General features: G+C 39.3%; 1 protein-coding gene across 2 annotated transcripts in view; it reads left to right on the plus strand.

Moving 5' to 3' along the window:
* Nucleotides 1-18,802, plus strand: part of aacs (acetoacetyl-CoA synthetase) — a 153,838-nt gene that overhangs the window by 62,113 nt on the left and 72,923 nt on the right. For both annotated transcript variants that reach the window (XM_072587395.1, XM_072587394.1), the window contains exons 6-8: nucleotides 4,166-4,280; nucleotides 12,888-12,969; nucleotides 18,519-18,669. In XM_072587395.1, the coding sequence (XP_072443496.1) occupies nucleotides 4,166-4,280; nucleotides 12,888-12,969; nucleotides 18,519-18,669 (348 nt within the window). The remainder of the gene's footprint in view (nucleotides 1-4,165; nucleotides 4,281-12,887; nucleotides 12,970-18,518; nucleotides 18,670-18,802) is intronic.

Raw genomic sequence — 18,802 nt, forward strand, 5'->3', positions numbered from 1 at the left:
TTTGGGATAACAAGTGAGGATTCTTTTATCTGGTTACAGATTATTTCTGGAATTGTAAAAGTTTCAAAACAGTCCATAAATTACAAGACAATAATCTTTTAAAAATCTAGCAATTAGTTTTATGACAAGCTAATATTTCAAAAGTTGGCTAAATTGTTTTGAAGTAAAATCTTCAGTTAATTGGGATGTTTGAAGTTGATGGAAAATCTCAACTCTTTTTGAACTCGAATGCAACTGAATACATCAAAAATCTCTGATCTATTAAGGAGGCCAGTATTGTCAACGAAATTAACATTCAGCAATTAAATGGAATGGCACCATGTTATGCATTGAGGTTATTTGTGTATTGAGCTGAAGTTGAACAAAATGTTATGTTATATTCAAACATGAAAGAGAATTAATAAATCTGTCTGTATTTTTGACTGCAAGCTTCTTTTTTTCTCAGCTTGAAGACTGAGGATCGTTTTTCTTTTTCCCCATCTCGAGTTTAAGTCAGAATCTTCACAAATATGATTTTGAGGATTTGTAATTAGTAGAATTTAGACTATTTTGAATTCAGATTTTTTTGTCATTGATCCTGAGAAATCTCAGCTCTATTTCATCTTTTTGACAATACTTGGCAGCACGCTGTGCAATGGAGATTAAAGGTGACAATGGAGCTCCGAGGTTGCATGATACTTTCTAGTCTCTTTCCTTGTGAATATCTTAATTAATTGACAGGCCACATAGTTTTATTCAATTCTGAAGTGTGGGCTGGTCATATTACATGAAAAATGTGATCTCAGAAGCTCAGTTTTTCCCCAAAAATATATCTTTGGTGAATGCCTAGCTTCAGTCATGCTGTTGATAATTAGGATGGATTGATGTTAAACTTGAGTGGTGCTGGAAAAGCACAGCAGGTCAGGCAGCATCCTGCTCCTTGGATGCTGTGTGACCTGCTATGTTTTTCCAGCACCACTCTAATCTAGACTGTGATTTCCAGCATCTGCTGTCCTCACTTTTGCCTAGTTGATATTAAATTTGTTAAACAAATAATTAAAAGTCCCCAAGTTTTGAAGTGAGTTGTTCTGTTCATATGATTAATAGTTGATTGATTTCACAGTCTTTGTCCTGCTATTTCATTTCCAAACAAACTGAAGTTTTCATCGCTTATATTTCAATCATTCTTCATGACACATTTAGAAGCCAGAATACTCCTTCATTGCAACTTACTTCTTAGATGATTTACTTGAACATTTTATCTGCTAACTGAGCCAGAGTACCCCAGTACTGTTTGCTAAATAATGCTGTTCATTTGTTTAATTGGCTGAGGGTGGCCACATTACCAGTCCTGAACTTAAACGCAGACTATACTGGACACTTCTTTACACTGTCAGAATCATTTTTATCATAGAGAGTGCCCTGAGGAAATTTGGCATTCAATTCAGTGTTCTCATTTTTACATATATTTATATGTATAATTAATTTAAAAGAAGTTTAGATTTTTCAACTGCATCTGTTTTGGACAAAATTAAATACTGATATATACAGAGAATTGAAAATGGTGCATTGATTTCTGGGAAATGTTTTACTTTACCTTTTTAATCCCAATGTTGGATCTGCCACTCATTCTTGAATTAAAGATTCAAAAATGAGCTGCAAATTGTACCTCTTGGTTTATGTTCCATGCTCAAGTGTGTTGCACATTGTACTACCTTTATTTATTTTGTTTTACGGAATATAAAATCAAGAGCGTTTTACTGCAGCTGTACAGGGCTGAAGGGAGGTTACGTATGCAGTACAGTTTTAGTCTCCTTTATTTGAAAAAATATATCACTGCTTTAGTAACTTCAGGGAAGGTTCACTCATTCCTGGGATGAAGGATTTACCTTTATGAAGAAAGATTGAGTATAGAAGAGCATAAGGTTTTGGAGTGGAATGAGGCCATTTCAGCCCATCGAGTCTGCTCCACCATTCGATCATGGCTAATATGTTTCTCAACTCCATTCTCCTGCCTTCTCCCCATAACCCTCAATCCCCTTACAAATCAGAAACCTATCTAACTCTACCTTAAATACCTTCAATGACTTGGCCTCCAGGGGTTCACCACCCTCTGGCTGAAGAAATTCCTCCTTTCTAAAGGGTCCTCCCTTCATCCTGAGGCTATGGCACAGGTCTTCGTCTCTCCTATTAATGGAGAAGATCTTTCCACATCCACGTTATCCAGGCCTCTGTGTCCTGCACGTTTCAATCAGATAGCCCATTTCCTTCTAAACTCCAAGTGTAGACCATGAGTCCTCAACTGCTTCTCATTTGGCATGCCCTTCATCCCCTGGGATCATTCTTGTGAACCTTATTTGGACGCCATCTGATGCCAGCACATCTTGGATACAGGGTCCAAAACTGCTCACAATGTTCCAAATGCATCTGACTAGAGCCTTACACAGCCTCAGTAGTACGCCTGTGCTTGTGTTTTCTAGCCCTCTTGAAATGAATGCCAACATTGTATTTCCCTTCCTAACCATCAACTGGACCTGCATGGTATCTTTCAGAGAATCCTGAACTAGGACTCCCAAGTCACTTCAGGTTTCTGAACCCTTTCCCCATTTAGAAAATAATCTATGCCTATATACTTCCTACCAAAATGTATAACCTTACACTATGTTGCATTAGACCTGTATTTGTCTGAGTTTAAATGAATGAGACTGTGTTCTTATTGAAACATACAAGAGCTCTGTGGGAAGCTAGGGAAATGATTGCTGGGCACCTTGCTCAAGCATTTGTATCCATTGATAGTCACAGATGAGGTGCCAGAAGAGGAGGTTGGCTAATATGGTGCCACTATTTAAGAAAGGTGGTAAGGAAAAGCCAGGGAACTATAGACTGATGAGCCTGACATTGTTGGTGGGCAGTTTGTTGTAGGGAATCCGGAGGGACAGAATTTACATGTATTTGGAAAGGCAAGGACTGATTGTTGGCAGTCAACATGGCTTTGTGCATGGGAAATCATGTCTCATGATCTTAATTACTTCTGCAAAATATTCAATGAAGAGGTGGTACCAATAAACATTTAAAAGGCATCTAGATAGGTATATAAGTAAGAATGGTTTAGAGGGGTATGGGCCAAGTGCTGGCAAATGGGACTGGATTAGGTTAGGATATCTGGTTGGCATGGATGAGTTGTACTGAAGGGTCTGTTTCTTTGCTGTACATCTCTATGACTCTATCTTGAGGGAACATGTGTACCAAGTGTACTGTTCCCCTGTATGAGAATAAAATGATAACCATCATTTTTAAAACAAAAGAGGTTTCCCTTTTAACAAAGAGAATTATAGAATCCTGACATTATGGGAAGAAACCTTGTGAATCCTGAACTAGGACTCCCAAGTCACTTTGTGCTTCAGTCTGCACCAACCCTCTGAACAGCATCCCACCCAGCTCCCTATCTCACATTTACCACGGCTAATTCAGACAGCCTGCCCGTCCCTGGACACCATGGACAATATTTAGCATGGCCAATCCAATCCACCTGATTTGCACATCTATGGACTGAGAGGAAATCCATGCAGCCATGAGGAGAACATGGACATTCCATACAAGACAGTCACCCAAGGCTGGAATGGATCCTGGGTTCCTGGCACTGTTATACAGCAGTGCTAACCACTGAGCTGTATGTTATGAGATGATTTTTTTTTCCCTTGTTAGAATAGGAAATTCTCTTCCTTAGGATGTAATAACTAGTGATGTGTCTTTAAACCTATTCAAGGCTGACTTCGAGTTTTAAGAGACAAATGGTGCAGACAGCAAAGTGGGTCTGATACCACAACCAGCTAAGCCATGATTGCATTGAATAGTGGAGTAGGATTGAAGGGCCAAATGGCCTATTTTTACTCCTATGTTCTTGTGTTGCGATACCTAAGCATTTTTGTTCTGTTTCTCCTCCCTCCATGTTGAAGGAACTTTGCTTCTGCCAAATGTGAATGTTTTCTCAAGACTGAACCTGGAGTTAATTTTTGTTTCATTGCAATACTGTGAGGAATGAGGAGTAATAAAAGAGAATGCGTTTGCATTTACTCTTCAGGAATGGTCTGACAGAAAATACATTGAATGTAGATGCTAAGTTTTTACCTAATCATTTATGTTACATGTTTTTCTAAAACTTTTACTATTGCAAATTTCTCTGCAGGGTGTACTGGATAGGATCTCTCAAATCCAACCCAAGCTAATTTTTTCAGTTGAAGCTGTTATTTACAATGGTAAAGAACATGATCACATGGAGAAGCTGCAGAATGTAGTGAAAGGTAAATAGTGATTCATTACTTGTGCCTGTTCATTTTCAAATGCAAATCTTGTTAAGCATCTTGGGATGTGGAACATAAATTATTGATTTATTTGTAGAATCTGTGTGGATAGCAATGCTTAAGTACAGTCAGTGTACTGTTGAATATATCAATGTTATAAGAAACATTACAGTACAGAGAAGGCTATTCAGACCAATTAGTATATGCTGTTTATTCATTTCACAAATATATTCCCACCCTTATTTGCCTAAGCCTATCAACATTTCCTTCATTCTTTTCTTCCACAACTAATTTCTTGAATGTATCTATATTATTTGAATCAGGAAGAGTCAACTCTTAACAATACTTTCCAGCGAAGAAGCTTTTCCTGGATTCCTTATTGGGCTTCTTTGTGGCTATTTTAGGGGTCTGGTTTTGGGCTCATTGATGTGGCAATGCTATCTTTGTATGCTGCATCTACCCTGTCAAACCACTTTATATTTTTAAAAATATCTATTAAGTTATTTCTCCGCATTCTCCTTCCTAGGGTAAATGGTTTTTTAAAAGAAAGCTAACATTTAACTTTGAGAGTGGAAAGAAAATATCGGATTTTGTTTTGGCCTTTCTTGTAATTTGCAAGATACAACTTCTTAACTCCTTTTTCTTTACAAACTGCATGAACATTGATATATACAGTCCATTAAATCTTCAAGGAGTCCATTCAGGTTGGTATCCTGATTAGCATTCAATTAGTGGTAATTTGTCCAAAGTAACTGTTGTCAGTTGGGTGGAAATTAATGCAGGACTTTCACTGATTTGGAAAAAAAATTCAGTTGAAATATTAGAAATTGAGGAATAATGAGGAAATAGCTGGTGGCTGTTGATTTGAACACTGGGTTTTCAGTTTTATGAATTGGTCTCAAATCCAGGTCATGCTGAAGTTGGATAGTTTTGTGTCTGCAAGAATACCATTTTAAGACCGGACATTGCAAAGAACTGCAGATGCTGAAGATCTGAAACAAAAACAGAAATTGTGAGAGAAACTCAGGAGGTCTGGCTGCATTTACGGAAAGAAAGCAGAGTAGTAGACTCAAAACATTTAACTTTGCTTTCTTTCCACAGATGGTGCCAGACATGCGGTGTTTGATTTTAGATTAGATTAGATTCCCTGCAGTGTGGAAACAGGCCTTTTGGCCCAACAAGTCCACACTGACCCTCCGAAGAGTAACCCACCCAGACCCATTTTCCTCTGACTAATGCACCTAACACTATAGGTAATTTAGTATGGCCAATTCACCTGACTTGTGCATCTTTTGGATTGTGGGTGGAAACCGGAGCACCTGGAGGAAACCCACTCAGACATGGGGAGAACGTGCAAACTCCACACAGACAGTCACCCGAGGCTGGAAATTGAATGTGGGACCCTGGTGCTGTGAGGCAACAGTACAAATCACTCAGCCACCATGCCGCCCTACATCAGTTTCTGTTTTTGTTCTAATATTTTACTAATCTGGCAGCTTGGTGGGCTGCTCGGAAAATCGAGGAAAATATGTTAGAATAAGAGTTAGTTTTTTTTGCGGTTGAGTATGAAGCTGAAAATGGAGAGCGTTTCGCTCGGTGTGTGTCCAACTGTATTATACTGCACCTGACATGGGTGCTTAATAATATTAGATCCATTTGTTTGGAGAAATTTTATTTCTCAGCATTTATTTTGCATACCTGGTGAACAATTTTTGTTTGTAAAAGGTTGGGCATTTAGGAATGACATGAGATTGTTCAAGCAGTTCTGTAATTATTTGTGTCTGAAAACTTATTCCAACAGTTTATTTTGGAGTTTTGCCATAAATCAGCCCTGTTTTCTTTGGGATAAAAATCTGCTAACTGTGAGGATACATTATATGTGCCAAGATTGGATAGTCACGTGTTCCTTTTGTAATGGTCATAGCTGACAGCACAAAACGGCATGAAATTTGTTATCAAATTGACTTTTGCATTCTTGAAAGTTTTTCAGGGATGACCATTATAAATAGTCGGTGTAAGAATTCAAATGGCTCGCGTGTAATGGAGCCAATGCCAAAGTGACCATATCAAGCACTATGAAGACAGGTATTTTTCAACCAAATGCTGGATGCCTGAAACGCAAAGCAATTTTCTTTTTGCAGCTCCACCATCCCTCACCTTTTCAAAAGAGCATCACCACAGGAATTGAGAACAGGGACCTCAGGCAGTAGTCATTTGTCTGTGCTTAACTGGATTGTTTTCAATCTTGTGTTGCTTTTCTGAATTGCTTCCTTCCATCAGATTAAAACATATGTTCTTCAAAAGCAAAACATGAAATTTTGTTTTGTTTTTCACCTTTTGTTGATTTGGTTTTTTTCCTAATGAAAGGGCCAATTAATGATGTGAATGTAATTGCTTGTAATCTTCACACCTTAAAGGAAATATATAACATAGTCATTTTAACTCTTCAGATTTTTGGTAAAAGTATATTTGCCACCTCAAATTACCAGGAGGATACTTCAGCACAAAAATACTTTTCATTTATGATAAATTAGCAACAAGCATAGTATTTATTATCTTGAATATTTGCAAAGAAATCTTTGTTGCATAAATTGTTTGGTATTTCAAGGTTCAGACTTCCATTTTTAAATATCGGTTTCATGATAAAGAACTAAAAGGTTCAAAGTGTTTCATTTTGCAGGATGAAAACCCAAAGCATTCAGTGCATATCCTCAAAAAGTGGCTCTGTGGAGTGATTTAAATCATGGATTAAATGTCAGGTTTGAAAAGCTGCAGTTTTAATCTTAGCTAAAACCTTTTTTCTTCACACCAAGGATCTGCCATAATTTTTGCAACAACCTTTCATATCTGATACTTAATCTGTAGATATAAATCACTTTAGCTCCTCTATTCTTTGATTAAAGGAATAGTTGAGATAATACTAAAGAAACATCTTAAAATTAGGCTCTTAGCAACTGTATTAAATTACCATACCCAGTTTTTTAATGGAAGTGAAATTTAATATAAATATGTTGCTTGGCACTGCCATTAATACGAGATAAAACAATTTCAAGCAAATACATTAAGCATTCATATTCTCTTATTGAAAAAGAACCCTGACGTTGTGCTATTGGTTTTATCTGTGTCTAGTCCTGTGCCAGAAAAAAAACATCCCAATCAATTTGAGAAAATGATAACAGCAATTAAGTGAAAATACTTGTATAGCTATTGGTAGCATCTAAAATTTCATGAGATTTATTTTTGAGAGTGATGTACGTCCGCAATAGAGTTAGCAAAGATAGTATTATCTTAACAAGCCTTATGTCCATTTGACAAAACTGGTTAACTCAGGAAAGGATAAAACTATTTAAATGTTTAGGAGAGCTGCTTTGATTTTCGTTCTGCAATGGCTTTCCAAATATGTCACATTGCTTTACAATTTACAAGGCATCAAAATATAAAAAAAACTGTTTATTGCAGAATAATTTTTTCAGTTCAAATAAAAAATGAAAACTTGTTGGGAATATACTTGAAGAATAACGTTATGTTAATTTATTATGCTTGATATCCGGTGGTTCACAAACCATGAAGTTTTAATGGAAGGTAACTTTGATTGCAGTTGATCAGGAATTGTTCAATTTAACCTCCTATTTGTTGACCAACATTATCTTCTAATTCAGCAATGCTTCAATGTTAAAATTCCTTATGTTTTCAAATGCTTCCGTGGCCTCGACTCTACTCATCTCCATAATCACCTTTCCCCATAACCTCCCTCCCTCCAGATTTATGCACTTTTCAAAACATTCTACACTCGAACTCATCACTGATTTTAATTGTTCCCTCTTTGGTGGTCAACCCCTCAGCTGTTGAGGTTCTAATTCTGGAAATCCCTCCTAAAACCACTGTTTCAATCTCCTTTCCTCTTCTGCCTCATTTAAGACATTCCTCAAAGCCAAGCTGTCTGATCAAGTGTTCAGTCATATCTCAACACATGCCTCATTGCCTTTTTGATTCACTGCAGTCCTTCGAGTCTGGGTAAACCCACAGTGCCATTAGGGGGGATTTTGACCCAGTGATTTTGAAGGAACAGTGATAATTTCATGTTAGGATGGTGTATGGCTTGGAGGGGACTTGCATGTGGTTGTTTCCTAATGCATCTGCTGCTCTTGTCCTTACATACAGTAAAGGTCACAGGTTTAAAAGTGCTCTTGAAGGAGTCTTGATGAGTAACTGCAGAGCATCCCATGGAGGGTATACACTGCTGTCACTTTGTATCAGTGGTGAAGGGAGTGAATATGGAAAGTGGTGGGTAGTGAATAGTGGTGCCAGTGAAGTGATTGCTTTATCCTTTTTGGTGTCAAACCTCTTGACTGTGTTTGTTTGATGTTGCACCCATCCAGAAAAGTAGGGAGTATTCCATCACCGCACCTTGCTCAATGGATAGTAGACAGATACTGGAGAGACTGGAGTTAATTGCTGCAAGATTCTTAGCTCCATGTATCTACTGTATTTATATGGATGGCAAGTGCTGCTTGATAGCACTACTGTTCCATCAGTTTTCTGGCAGTGGAGAGTAGAGATTAATGGGACAGTGATTTGCCACATTTGAATAATCCTGCTTTTTATGGGCAAGGCAAACAAGGACAGATCAAATTGGTTAAGTGCAGAAGGAGAAATCTATCTGAAGTTCAGCTTGGCTGTTGATCATGGTTTGTGGTCCTACATTGTAATACATGTGCAATTATTATGTTTGGAAGGGAAACATTACTGGTAGTAAATCCTCATTTTAAGTTACCACCATGGAGGTAATTTTATTTTCTGTTTTAATGTCATTCTGTTTTTAATAGCTATTTCCTTGAATTATATTGGCATTTCTGCTTTAAGATCACTGATCCCTTTTGTATTGTGGAGAACATGTTATAAGTGATTAGGAAAACCATTCTTGCATTGGAGCTGGATGTATCGGATGATTTGCATTCATTTTTGAAGTCGTCTATTCACTCTCATTCTGCAGCAATCATAATAGACAAGTATCATGATTATCAAGATGTTAGCTGAAATATTAATTTAGAATATTAGTGACTAAGCTGACATATATTGGCTATTTTGGGAAAAAATGCACTTTGCAAAGCAAAGGACACTGGTTGCGCAAGAAAATGTTAGATTTGCAAAGAACAGAAGCTACTTGACTGGAAATACTGTCTGCCAATCATTTAGAGAGTGGCCACAGGACAGCTTGAGTGCAGTAAAGCTATTGGAGTTTTGAATGGCAAGAGATATCTTGCTGAGGGCAACAGTCTTTGCCCTCTCTTCTTTGTGTCTCTGAAAATCGTCCAATCAAAGTTAAGAGTTGATTGCAACATTGTGGTCTTCCAGTTGGCAAAGGGAGGGTGCCTAAAGGAAGAAATCTTCACTGTTCTTCCTGGTGAGTTCTTCGAGGTGAATACAGAATCTATCCCCACTATCTGCAGTTAAGAAGAATTCAGCTCGCCACTCCTGAAATTGGAAGAAAATCTAGTGTTAACAGCTCATGAATAAAATGACTTTGGCTACAGATCAACATTTGGGCAACCTGTGAATGTTTTTCCTAAATTTAATTGTCATTTAACATAACAATATGTGAAGTTATTAGATTTTTATCCATACTTGTCTGTGTGGTAATCTTTAAAAGTAGTAGTTGTATATGTCTACACAGTTCAAAACTTTTGTTAATCTTTACATCTTTTCTTCGATAAGTTTTTTTTTTGTTTGCAATACCCTAGGTCTTTATTTGTTGCTCAAGGAAACTGATTGATTGACTTCTTTCTGATGATGAACGACTCAGTCTGGGATATACAATTGGCTGGAGCATATCCCTTTTCAAATTCAAACTTTGTTGTGACCAGTGGAACATAGAACATTACAGAGCAGTACAGGCCCTTCGGCCCTCGATGTTGTGCTGACCTGTCATACCAATCGGAAGCCCACCTAACCTACACTATTCAATGTACATCCATATGCTTGTCCAATGACGAATTAAATGTACTTAAAGTTGGCGAATCTACGACCGTTGCAGGCAAAGCATTCTGTACCCTTACTACTCTCTCCGAGTTAAGAAACTACCTCTGACATCTGTCCGATATCTATCACCCCTCAATTTAAAGCTATGACCCCTCGTGCTTGCCGTCACCATACTTGGACAAAGGCTCTCCCTGTCCACCCTATCTAACCCTCTGATTATCTTGTATGTCTCTATTAAATCACCTCTCAATCTTCTTCTCTCTAACGAAAACAGCCTCAAGTCCCTCAGCCTTTCCTCATAAGACCTTCCCTCCATACCAGGCAATATCCTAGTAAATCTCCTCTGCACCTTTTCCAAAGCTTCCACATCCTTCTTATAATGCAGTGACCAGAACTGTGCACAATACTCCAAGTGTGGCCGCAGCAGAGTTCTGTGCAACTGCAGCATAACCTCATGGTTACTGAACTCGATCCCTCTATTAATAAAAGCTAAAACACTGTAAGCCTTAACAACCCTGTCAACCTGGGTGGTAACTTTCAAGGATCTGTGTACATGGACACCGAGATCTCTGCTCATCTACATTACCAAGAATCTTGCCAGTAACCCAGTACTTTGCATTCTGGTCACTCCAACCAAAATGAATCCCCTCACGCTTTTCTGCATTAAACTCCATTTGCCACCTCTCAGCCCAGCTCTGCAGCCTACAACTTGTAGGTTCTCTGTAACCTACAACATCCTTCGTCACTATCCACAACACCACCGACCTTGGTGTCGTCTGCAAATTTACTAATCCATCCTTCTACGCTCTCAGCCAGGTCGTTTATAAAAATGACGAACAGCAGTGGACCCAACACTGACCCTTGCAGTACACCACTGGTAACTGGACTCCAGGATGAACATTTCCCATCAGCCACCACCCTCTGTCTTCTTTCAGCAAGCCAATTACTGATCCAAACTGCTATATCTCCCACAATCCCATTCCTCCGCATTTTGTACAATAGCCTACTGTGGGGAACCTTATCTAACGCCTTGCTGAAATCAATATACATCACATCAACCAGTTTACTCTCATCTACCTGTTTGGTCACCTTCTTAAAGAACTCAATAAGGTTTCTGAGGCACGACCTACCCTTCACAAAACCGTGCTGACTATCCCTAATCAAATTATTCTTTTCTCGATGATTACAAATCCTCTCTCTTACAACCTTTTCCAACACTTTACCAACAGCTGAAGTAAGGCTCACTGGTCTATAATTACCAGGATTGTCTCTACTCCCCTTCTTGAACAGGGGAACCACATTTGCTATCCTCCAGCCTTCTGGCACTATTCCTGTAGACAATGACGATTTAAAGATCAATGCCAAAGGCTCGGCAAGCTCTTCCCTGGCTTCCCAGAGGATCCTAGGATAAATCCCATCCGGCCCAGGGGACTTATCTATTTTCACACTCTGCAGGATTTCTAATACCTCTTCCTTGTGAACCTCAATCCCTCCTAGTCTCGTCGCCTGTATCTCAGTATTCTCCTCGACAACATTGTTTTCTAGAGTGAATACTGTTGAAAAATATACATTTAGTGCTTCCCCTATCTCCTCTGACTCCACACACAACTTCCCACTACTATCCTTGATTGGCCCTAATCTTACTCTCGTCATTCTTTTGTTCCTTAAATACTTATAGAAAGCCTTAGGGTTTACCCTGATCCTATCCACCAACAACTTCTCATGTTTCCTCTTGGCTCTTCTGAGCTCCCTTTAGGTCTTTCCTGGCTACCTTGGAACCTTCAAGCGCCCTAACTGAGCCTTCACATCTCATCCTAACATAAGCCGCCTTCTTCCTCTTGACCAGAGATTCCACTTCCTTCGTAAACCACGGCTCCCGTGCTCTACAGCTTCCTCCCTGCCTGACAGGTACATACTTACCTAGGACACACAGGAGCTTTTCCTTGAATAAGCTCCGCATTTCTAATGTGCCCATCTCCTGCAGTTTCCTTCCCCATCCTATGCTTCGAAAATCTTGCCTAATTGCATTGTAATTGCCTTTCCCCCAGCTGTAACTCATGCCCAGTGGTATACACCTATCCCATTCTATCACTAAAGTAAACATAAGGGTTGTGATCGCCATTACCAAAGTGCTCACCTAGTCTATGTCTAACACCTGGCTGGGCTCATTACCCAGTACCAAATCTAATGTGGCTTCGCCCCTTGTTGGCCTGTCTACATAGTGTGTCAGGAAGCCCCCCTGCATACACTGGACAAAAACTGACCCATCTATAGTGCTCGTACTGTAGTGTTCCCAGTCAATATTTGGAAAGTTGAAGTCCCCCATGACAGCTACCCTGTCTTTCTCACTCCTTTCGAGAATCATCTTTGCTATCCTTTCCTCTACATCTCTGGAACTATTCGGAGGCCTATAGAAAACTCCCAACAGGATGACAATGGAGGAGTAGATCAAGGAAAATAATTGGTTCACCCACTTAACTCAGTCATATCATTGTCACTCTTGAGAGGAGGGATGTTGTCTAGGAAAATTTGGCTAAAACTCAGCAATTCATTACTGATTAGTCTAAGTCTCAGTAACACCATGCAAGTTGAGGTTGATTGACATGACTTTATTTGCTCTCTTTTTAGGTTTACCAGACTTGAAGAAGGTTATAGTAATTCCATATGTGCGATCAGAAGAGGCCATAGACCTGTCAAGGATACCAAACAGGTGAACATTCAGAAATAATGTTTCAATGGAATGCTGTTTGCAATGTCAGTAGATATTTTGGTGTATTATAATACAACAGCCATGGCTAACAATTCTGTAGCATCTTGAGTGTAGCAAATCTCCCACTGTGGTCACAGAAAATTAGCTATGAACAGTGGTAGAGGTGACTAAAGGTATTGATAAAACAATAGGCTTTGAGAAGGAAATTTTGTATGTGAAGAAAGAGGAAAGGGAGCATCATATGGAGGGGGAGTTTTGCATTAGTGAAAGGGGTGAGGTTGGGGAGGGGTTAACAAGTTAAATAGTTTCAGAAACAAAGCCAAAATGGCTTTCGATTTTGTCATCAGTAGTGAAACGGCAAGAGTGTCTGTCAGAAGATCTGCATTGGAATGAAGCTGTTCTCATTTGTTCATTCCAAAACTGTTAGTTTGGAGAGACTGGAGGCCCCAGAAGTAAAATTAAAGATCCCGGAGGGAATAGGAGTGAAACATTTATTAAAATGATGTAAAGTCCAGGCAGGGGAGGAAAGAGTGAGAAAAGTGTTTTCATCTCTCAAAAAAAGCATCTCTGTGATTGTGAATGGACTCCACAGGACAGCAGCAAGGGCAGGGTTTGAGCCACAAACTATTATTGCGGTTGCAGTAGCATAAAGGCTATTAATGAAGATTAAAATTAAGCAGGCTGCTTGATTAGCACCACATCCACTCCCTCTACCACTGACGCTCAGCAGCAGCAGCAGCATGTACTGCCTGTAAGATGCATTGCAGAAATTCACCAAGCGGCTTCAACATCTTCCAAACCCCCTAATAGCTACGACCTGTGATGACCAGAGCAGCAGATACATGGGAACATCACCAACTGCAAGTTTCATTCCAAGCCACACACCAACCTGACTTGGAAATATCTCGCTCTTCCTTCAATGTCGCTGGGTGAAAATCTGAGAACTCCTTCCTAACAGCATTGTGGGTATACCTAAACCAAATGGACTGCAGTGGGTCAAGAAGCCGTCTCACCACCACTTGAGGGCAATTAGACATGGGCAGGAATTCTGGCTCAGCCAGTGAATCCCACATTCCAGCACTAAATTTAAAAAAAAAGAGAAAAAATTCAAAGAGCAGATGACAGCAGATGAAGAAGGAAGTTTGGACAATGCTAAGACTTTAGGAAGATCATAACACCTAGGATTGAAACAAAAATTGTGATGGGAAGATTCAGGAAGGTAACAGCCAAAGAACTTGATTTGAAAAATTGTGTGAGCTGTGTTTTGTGCTTGAGTTGTGAAAGGCAGGAATATATCTGCTTTACCTGGGAAGTAATGATGAACCTTTCGGAAGGAAGGGATCACCATTTGAATTATTTAAAAAGGCAGGAAATTCACTGGTAAGCAATACAGAAGAATAGCATTACCACTTCATGCAATTTGAAACTGGCAAGATGTAACATAGTATAGCATTTCTAGTTAATCTAATTTATTGCAAGAATATCATACAGTATTGCTGAAGGTTTAAAGGTTTTTAGTATTAAAAGGTTTGAACCAACAACAAGACAAAGGAATTTAAAACCGCTTGTTTGATTGATGCTCTTGCCTTATCGCTATTGACTATTTTTCATAGTGGATAGAGGTACAAAGTTATAGATTGTCATCAGAGAAGCTGTTGTGATGCCTTGCATGAAAAATGTATTGCACAAGACATCCCAGATATGGTTGTGTTAGACAATGGGTCACAGTTTGATAATGAATCTTTCAGCCAGTTTTTGGCCACTTTCAGATTTGAACATGTAACAAGTTCGCTGAAATGTCCACAGGAAAGTGGGAAGGCTGTGTGTGGTGTCCGAACATTGACTTTTATATAGCCTTGTTAAATTACTGCTCCATCCCACTCCAGTGTGGCTTATCACCATCAGAATTGCTGATGAGGTGAAAACTGAATACTCAACTCCCTATCTTACTGAAGCAGTTGTCCTCACCATTGATTCTTTGGGACTGCATATATGTTTTTGTTTTTAGATAAGAACATTTGGGTAGCAGGCTACTTACTACATAAGTGTCATTTGTGCATGATGGTTGGCACAATTGGGTACATGGCAGTGGGTGTGGATAAGGGATGACAGTTAAGATGTGAATCAAGGTCAACATGTCCTGAAGCCCAAGACTTACCAACTTTCCAAGTTCAAATAGAGTGCATTCTGGAAGAATTGTGAAATCTCCAGACCACCTTAACTTGTGAAGTCAAACTTGGGTTTCATCTGTTGCTTTCATGTAATGAAGTATATCTTTTTATGCAAGATAAATTCCTCTGCTCGTTAAGACTCTGTCCTGCATTATGCTCAACAGTGACAATTAGACAGGTTATTAGACTCAACATAGAGAGGTGGATTATTTCATTTTTGAGGTGTAGTGGTTATCACATTTGCTTGGCCTGTAATCAGGCAGAAACATTTGTGTGATTTTGCTCATGGCACATTTGAAGAATTGATTCCTGATTAAAGGACCCATGGTAGTGTAGTAGTGGTAGTGTCCCTACCTCTGGCCCAGAAAGCCTTGTTTCAAGTCCTGTCAACTTCAAAGGTGTGTCATTTAAATGCCTGAATTAGTTGATTAAAAACGTCCATGAAGGTTTCCGGTCTTAACAAAAAAAAATCTGATATCTGCAGTGATAGAAAGGATTAGTGCCAACCATGAGTCAGCAGTGATTAGAAACCAGCAGGTATAATGTGCTGGCAGGGATGATATCTGAATATATGTGATGCCTTTTCTTGTCTCTACATTAAAATAAATTGCAGGTTCCAGTTCTCTTATAGAACTTGAATACATAACTCTCGAGCAAGTGCTGCATTATTGAAGGTTCTGTCTTTCTGATCAGACTAAAGTGGATCATTCTTCATTCAGATGGATGTGAAGAACCATATGGCACAGTCTGAGAAAGAGAATGGGAGTTAGTTCTGTATCCTCACCAACATTCCTTCCTCAATCAATGCTCCCAAGATCAGCCTTTACCTGGAGATTTTCTCTTTTTAAAGAAAGATATTGTTTTTCTATCCCGTCTTCCACTTGTATGCTGTCAAACCCCTCTCGATTTTAGAAGTTAAGATGCCAAAGTGATTTTTTATTGCCTTAAATAATCAGATCTTCTTTTTTGTTCTAATGATGTTCAAGCTATGCAAACAAACAGCAATATAACATATACAGTACATCGAGGAAATTGCTCTGCTCATTTGCTCTACAACATAGTTAAGCCAGACTCGGTATAATGTGATATCTCAATTTATATATTGATTGTCTTGAGCATTTCTGTTTTAGGATTTTATACTCTGGTGTTTTTCCCTTATTTAAATGCACAGAACAAAGATATGCTGTATTTTCATATTTATCATTCATTGAATGAAATGATTTGTACACTAATAAACAAGTAGTATTTTGTTTTCAAGATATAAATGCTGACTTTTCAACATGAAAAATTGTAGTCAATAAGTAATCTAATAGTTTAAAATCTGTTGAAGAAATACAAAGCAGCACTAACATTTTAACATTTGTATGATTGAGATTTTCTAATGACGTTATGCCAAGATTAATTAACAACTGTTTATCAAATCTTGCTAAAGAACTGAATTCCACTGTAACAGTAGATCTGAGGCTATATTTTGACTCAAAAAGTGTGGTACTGGAGAAGCCTAGCAGGTCAGGCAGCATCCGAGGAGCAGGAGAATCGATGTTTCGGGCGTAAGTACCCCACATTCCTGATGAAGGACTTATGCCTGAAATGTTGACTCTCCTGCTCCTCGGATGCTGCTTGACCTGCTGTGCTTTTCCAGGGCTGCACATTTTTGACTCTGATTCTCCGGCATCTGCAGTCCTCACTTTCTCCTAGTCACTATATTTTATGAGCTATGTCAATTGGCTGGGTGATGGGAGGGCTGGTAAAATGGCAGCTAATATTGACCTATTGGATGTCATAAGAGCCAGTTGTGAGCCCACTGCCATTTTGACTATGGGCAGGATCTGCCACCATGTCGGGTTACCACCCAATAAACCCCAGATGCCTCCAAGTGAATTCTTGTTGAATGGTTAGACATTCCTTCATGGTTGCTGGAGGAACCCTCCTCCTGGAAACAACATAGCTAGCATCTCAACAACTCTGGAAGATGCGAGAATGGTGTAACTGCTTCGAAAGATGACCAGGAGAGGTTTTTTTTCTTTAGTGCACTCTACCGGTGCATATCTTTTCTTTAAAACATGTCAACATTTTCTGCAACTCTTTTGAGAAAAGAACAAGAGTAGAGATTGATAGATAAATATTTAACTATCAAAGTTAATAAGGGATATGAGCCAATGGTCATAATGGAGTTGGGTCATAGATCAGCCATGATCTCATTGAATAGCAGAAGAGGCTCAAGGGGGGTGTTGTGCAGTCCAGTCCTATTCCTCTGACTCTAAGATTTGAAGTGATGTGCAATGTAGCAAGGGTGATGTCAGAAAAACTTTTATCAAACAGCGATTCAGTGGGGTATGGACTGAACTGCTTGGAAATGTGGTGGAGGCAGGATCAATGAAGGTAATTTATAGGGCAGTTGGATGATTATTTGGATAGAAATGATGTGTGATGGTATGGGGAAAAGACAGGAGATTGGCTTTCGATATTAGCACCAGTGTGGGCACGATGGGCAGAACAGCCACCTCTAAATTGTAACAGTTCTGCGATTCTGTGAAAAAGCAATGGGAGATGGAGAAACGCTGTTTGTTATTTGTTATTTTGGAGCTCTCTTAGATGAATGGATCAGAGTGAGATCCTCAATTATGGGAATAGCATGTCTCCTTACCTGATCAACCCTGTGGACCAATTTATAATGTGCAGTATATCCAGCTACTCCTATATTGATCCTCTTTGGTGCAATGGTTGTAGATCAGCTTCAGGCCAGGCTGATGAACCATCTTTCAGAACAACTTAGTGTTTTCTGGGAAATAGGCAGCCCTTTCCCAATATTGAAATTCACTAAGAAAGCATATGGGAAATGAGGTCCAGAACTCCATGGGGTAGAAATTTATTTCTTTTAATGTCAATGCTTAATTTTACATGAATTTTCTTTTGCAGAGGGGTTAAATATTATTTCTGAGAGCATTTCTGCCAAGCTTTCTCTCCTTGAGTACTGCTATGGCGGCAAGATGGCTCAGTGGTTAGCAATGCTGTTTCACAACACCGGGAATCCAGGTTCAATTTCACCCTCTGGCGACTGTCTGTCTCTATGGAGTTTGCACATTCTCCCCGTGTCTGTGGGGGTTTCCTCCTGGTGTCCTGATTTCCTCCCACTATGCACAGATGTGCAAGTTAGTAGGTTGGCCATGCTAAATTGCCCCACAGCGCCTAGGGCTGTGTAGGTTAGATGTGTTAGCCATGGGAAACATAGTGTAGGGGCATGGGTCTGTATGTGATGCCCTTCAGTGGATCTGTGTAGACTTGGGCTGAATGACCTGTTTCCACACTGTAGGAATTCTATGATTGTAATGTGTTAGTTTTATAACAAAATAATTTGGTGTGTTTTTTTTTTTGTAGCATGTTTCTGAATGCTTTCCTTTCCATTGGCAAGGAAGGAGACCACGGTCCACAGCTGGAGTTTGAGCAGCTGCCCTTCAACCACCCACTCTTTATCATGTATTCGTCTGGCACAACAGGGGCACCAAAATGTATGGTACATTCAGCTGGGGTAGGTAACCTCTTATCAGAAAGGACAAAGACTCATTCCGTTTTAATTTGGCTGTGTTTATCTGAATTTTTACATGTTGTGTTTTAAAGTTAGATTCAGTAGAAGGATGAAAGATATTTGCATTTTGCTTTTA

This window comes from Chiloscyllium punctatum, chromosome 17 (assembly GCF_047496795.1).
Source record: "Chiloscyllium punctatum isolate Juve2018m chromosome 17, sChiPun1.3, whole genome shotgun sequence".
In the NCBI taxonomy this organism is placed as follows: domain Eukaryota; kingdom Metazoa; phylum Chordata; class Chondrichthyes; order Orectolobiformes; family Hemiscylliidae; genus Chiloscyllium; species Chiloscyllium punctatum.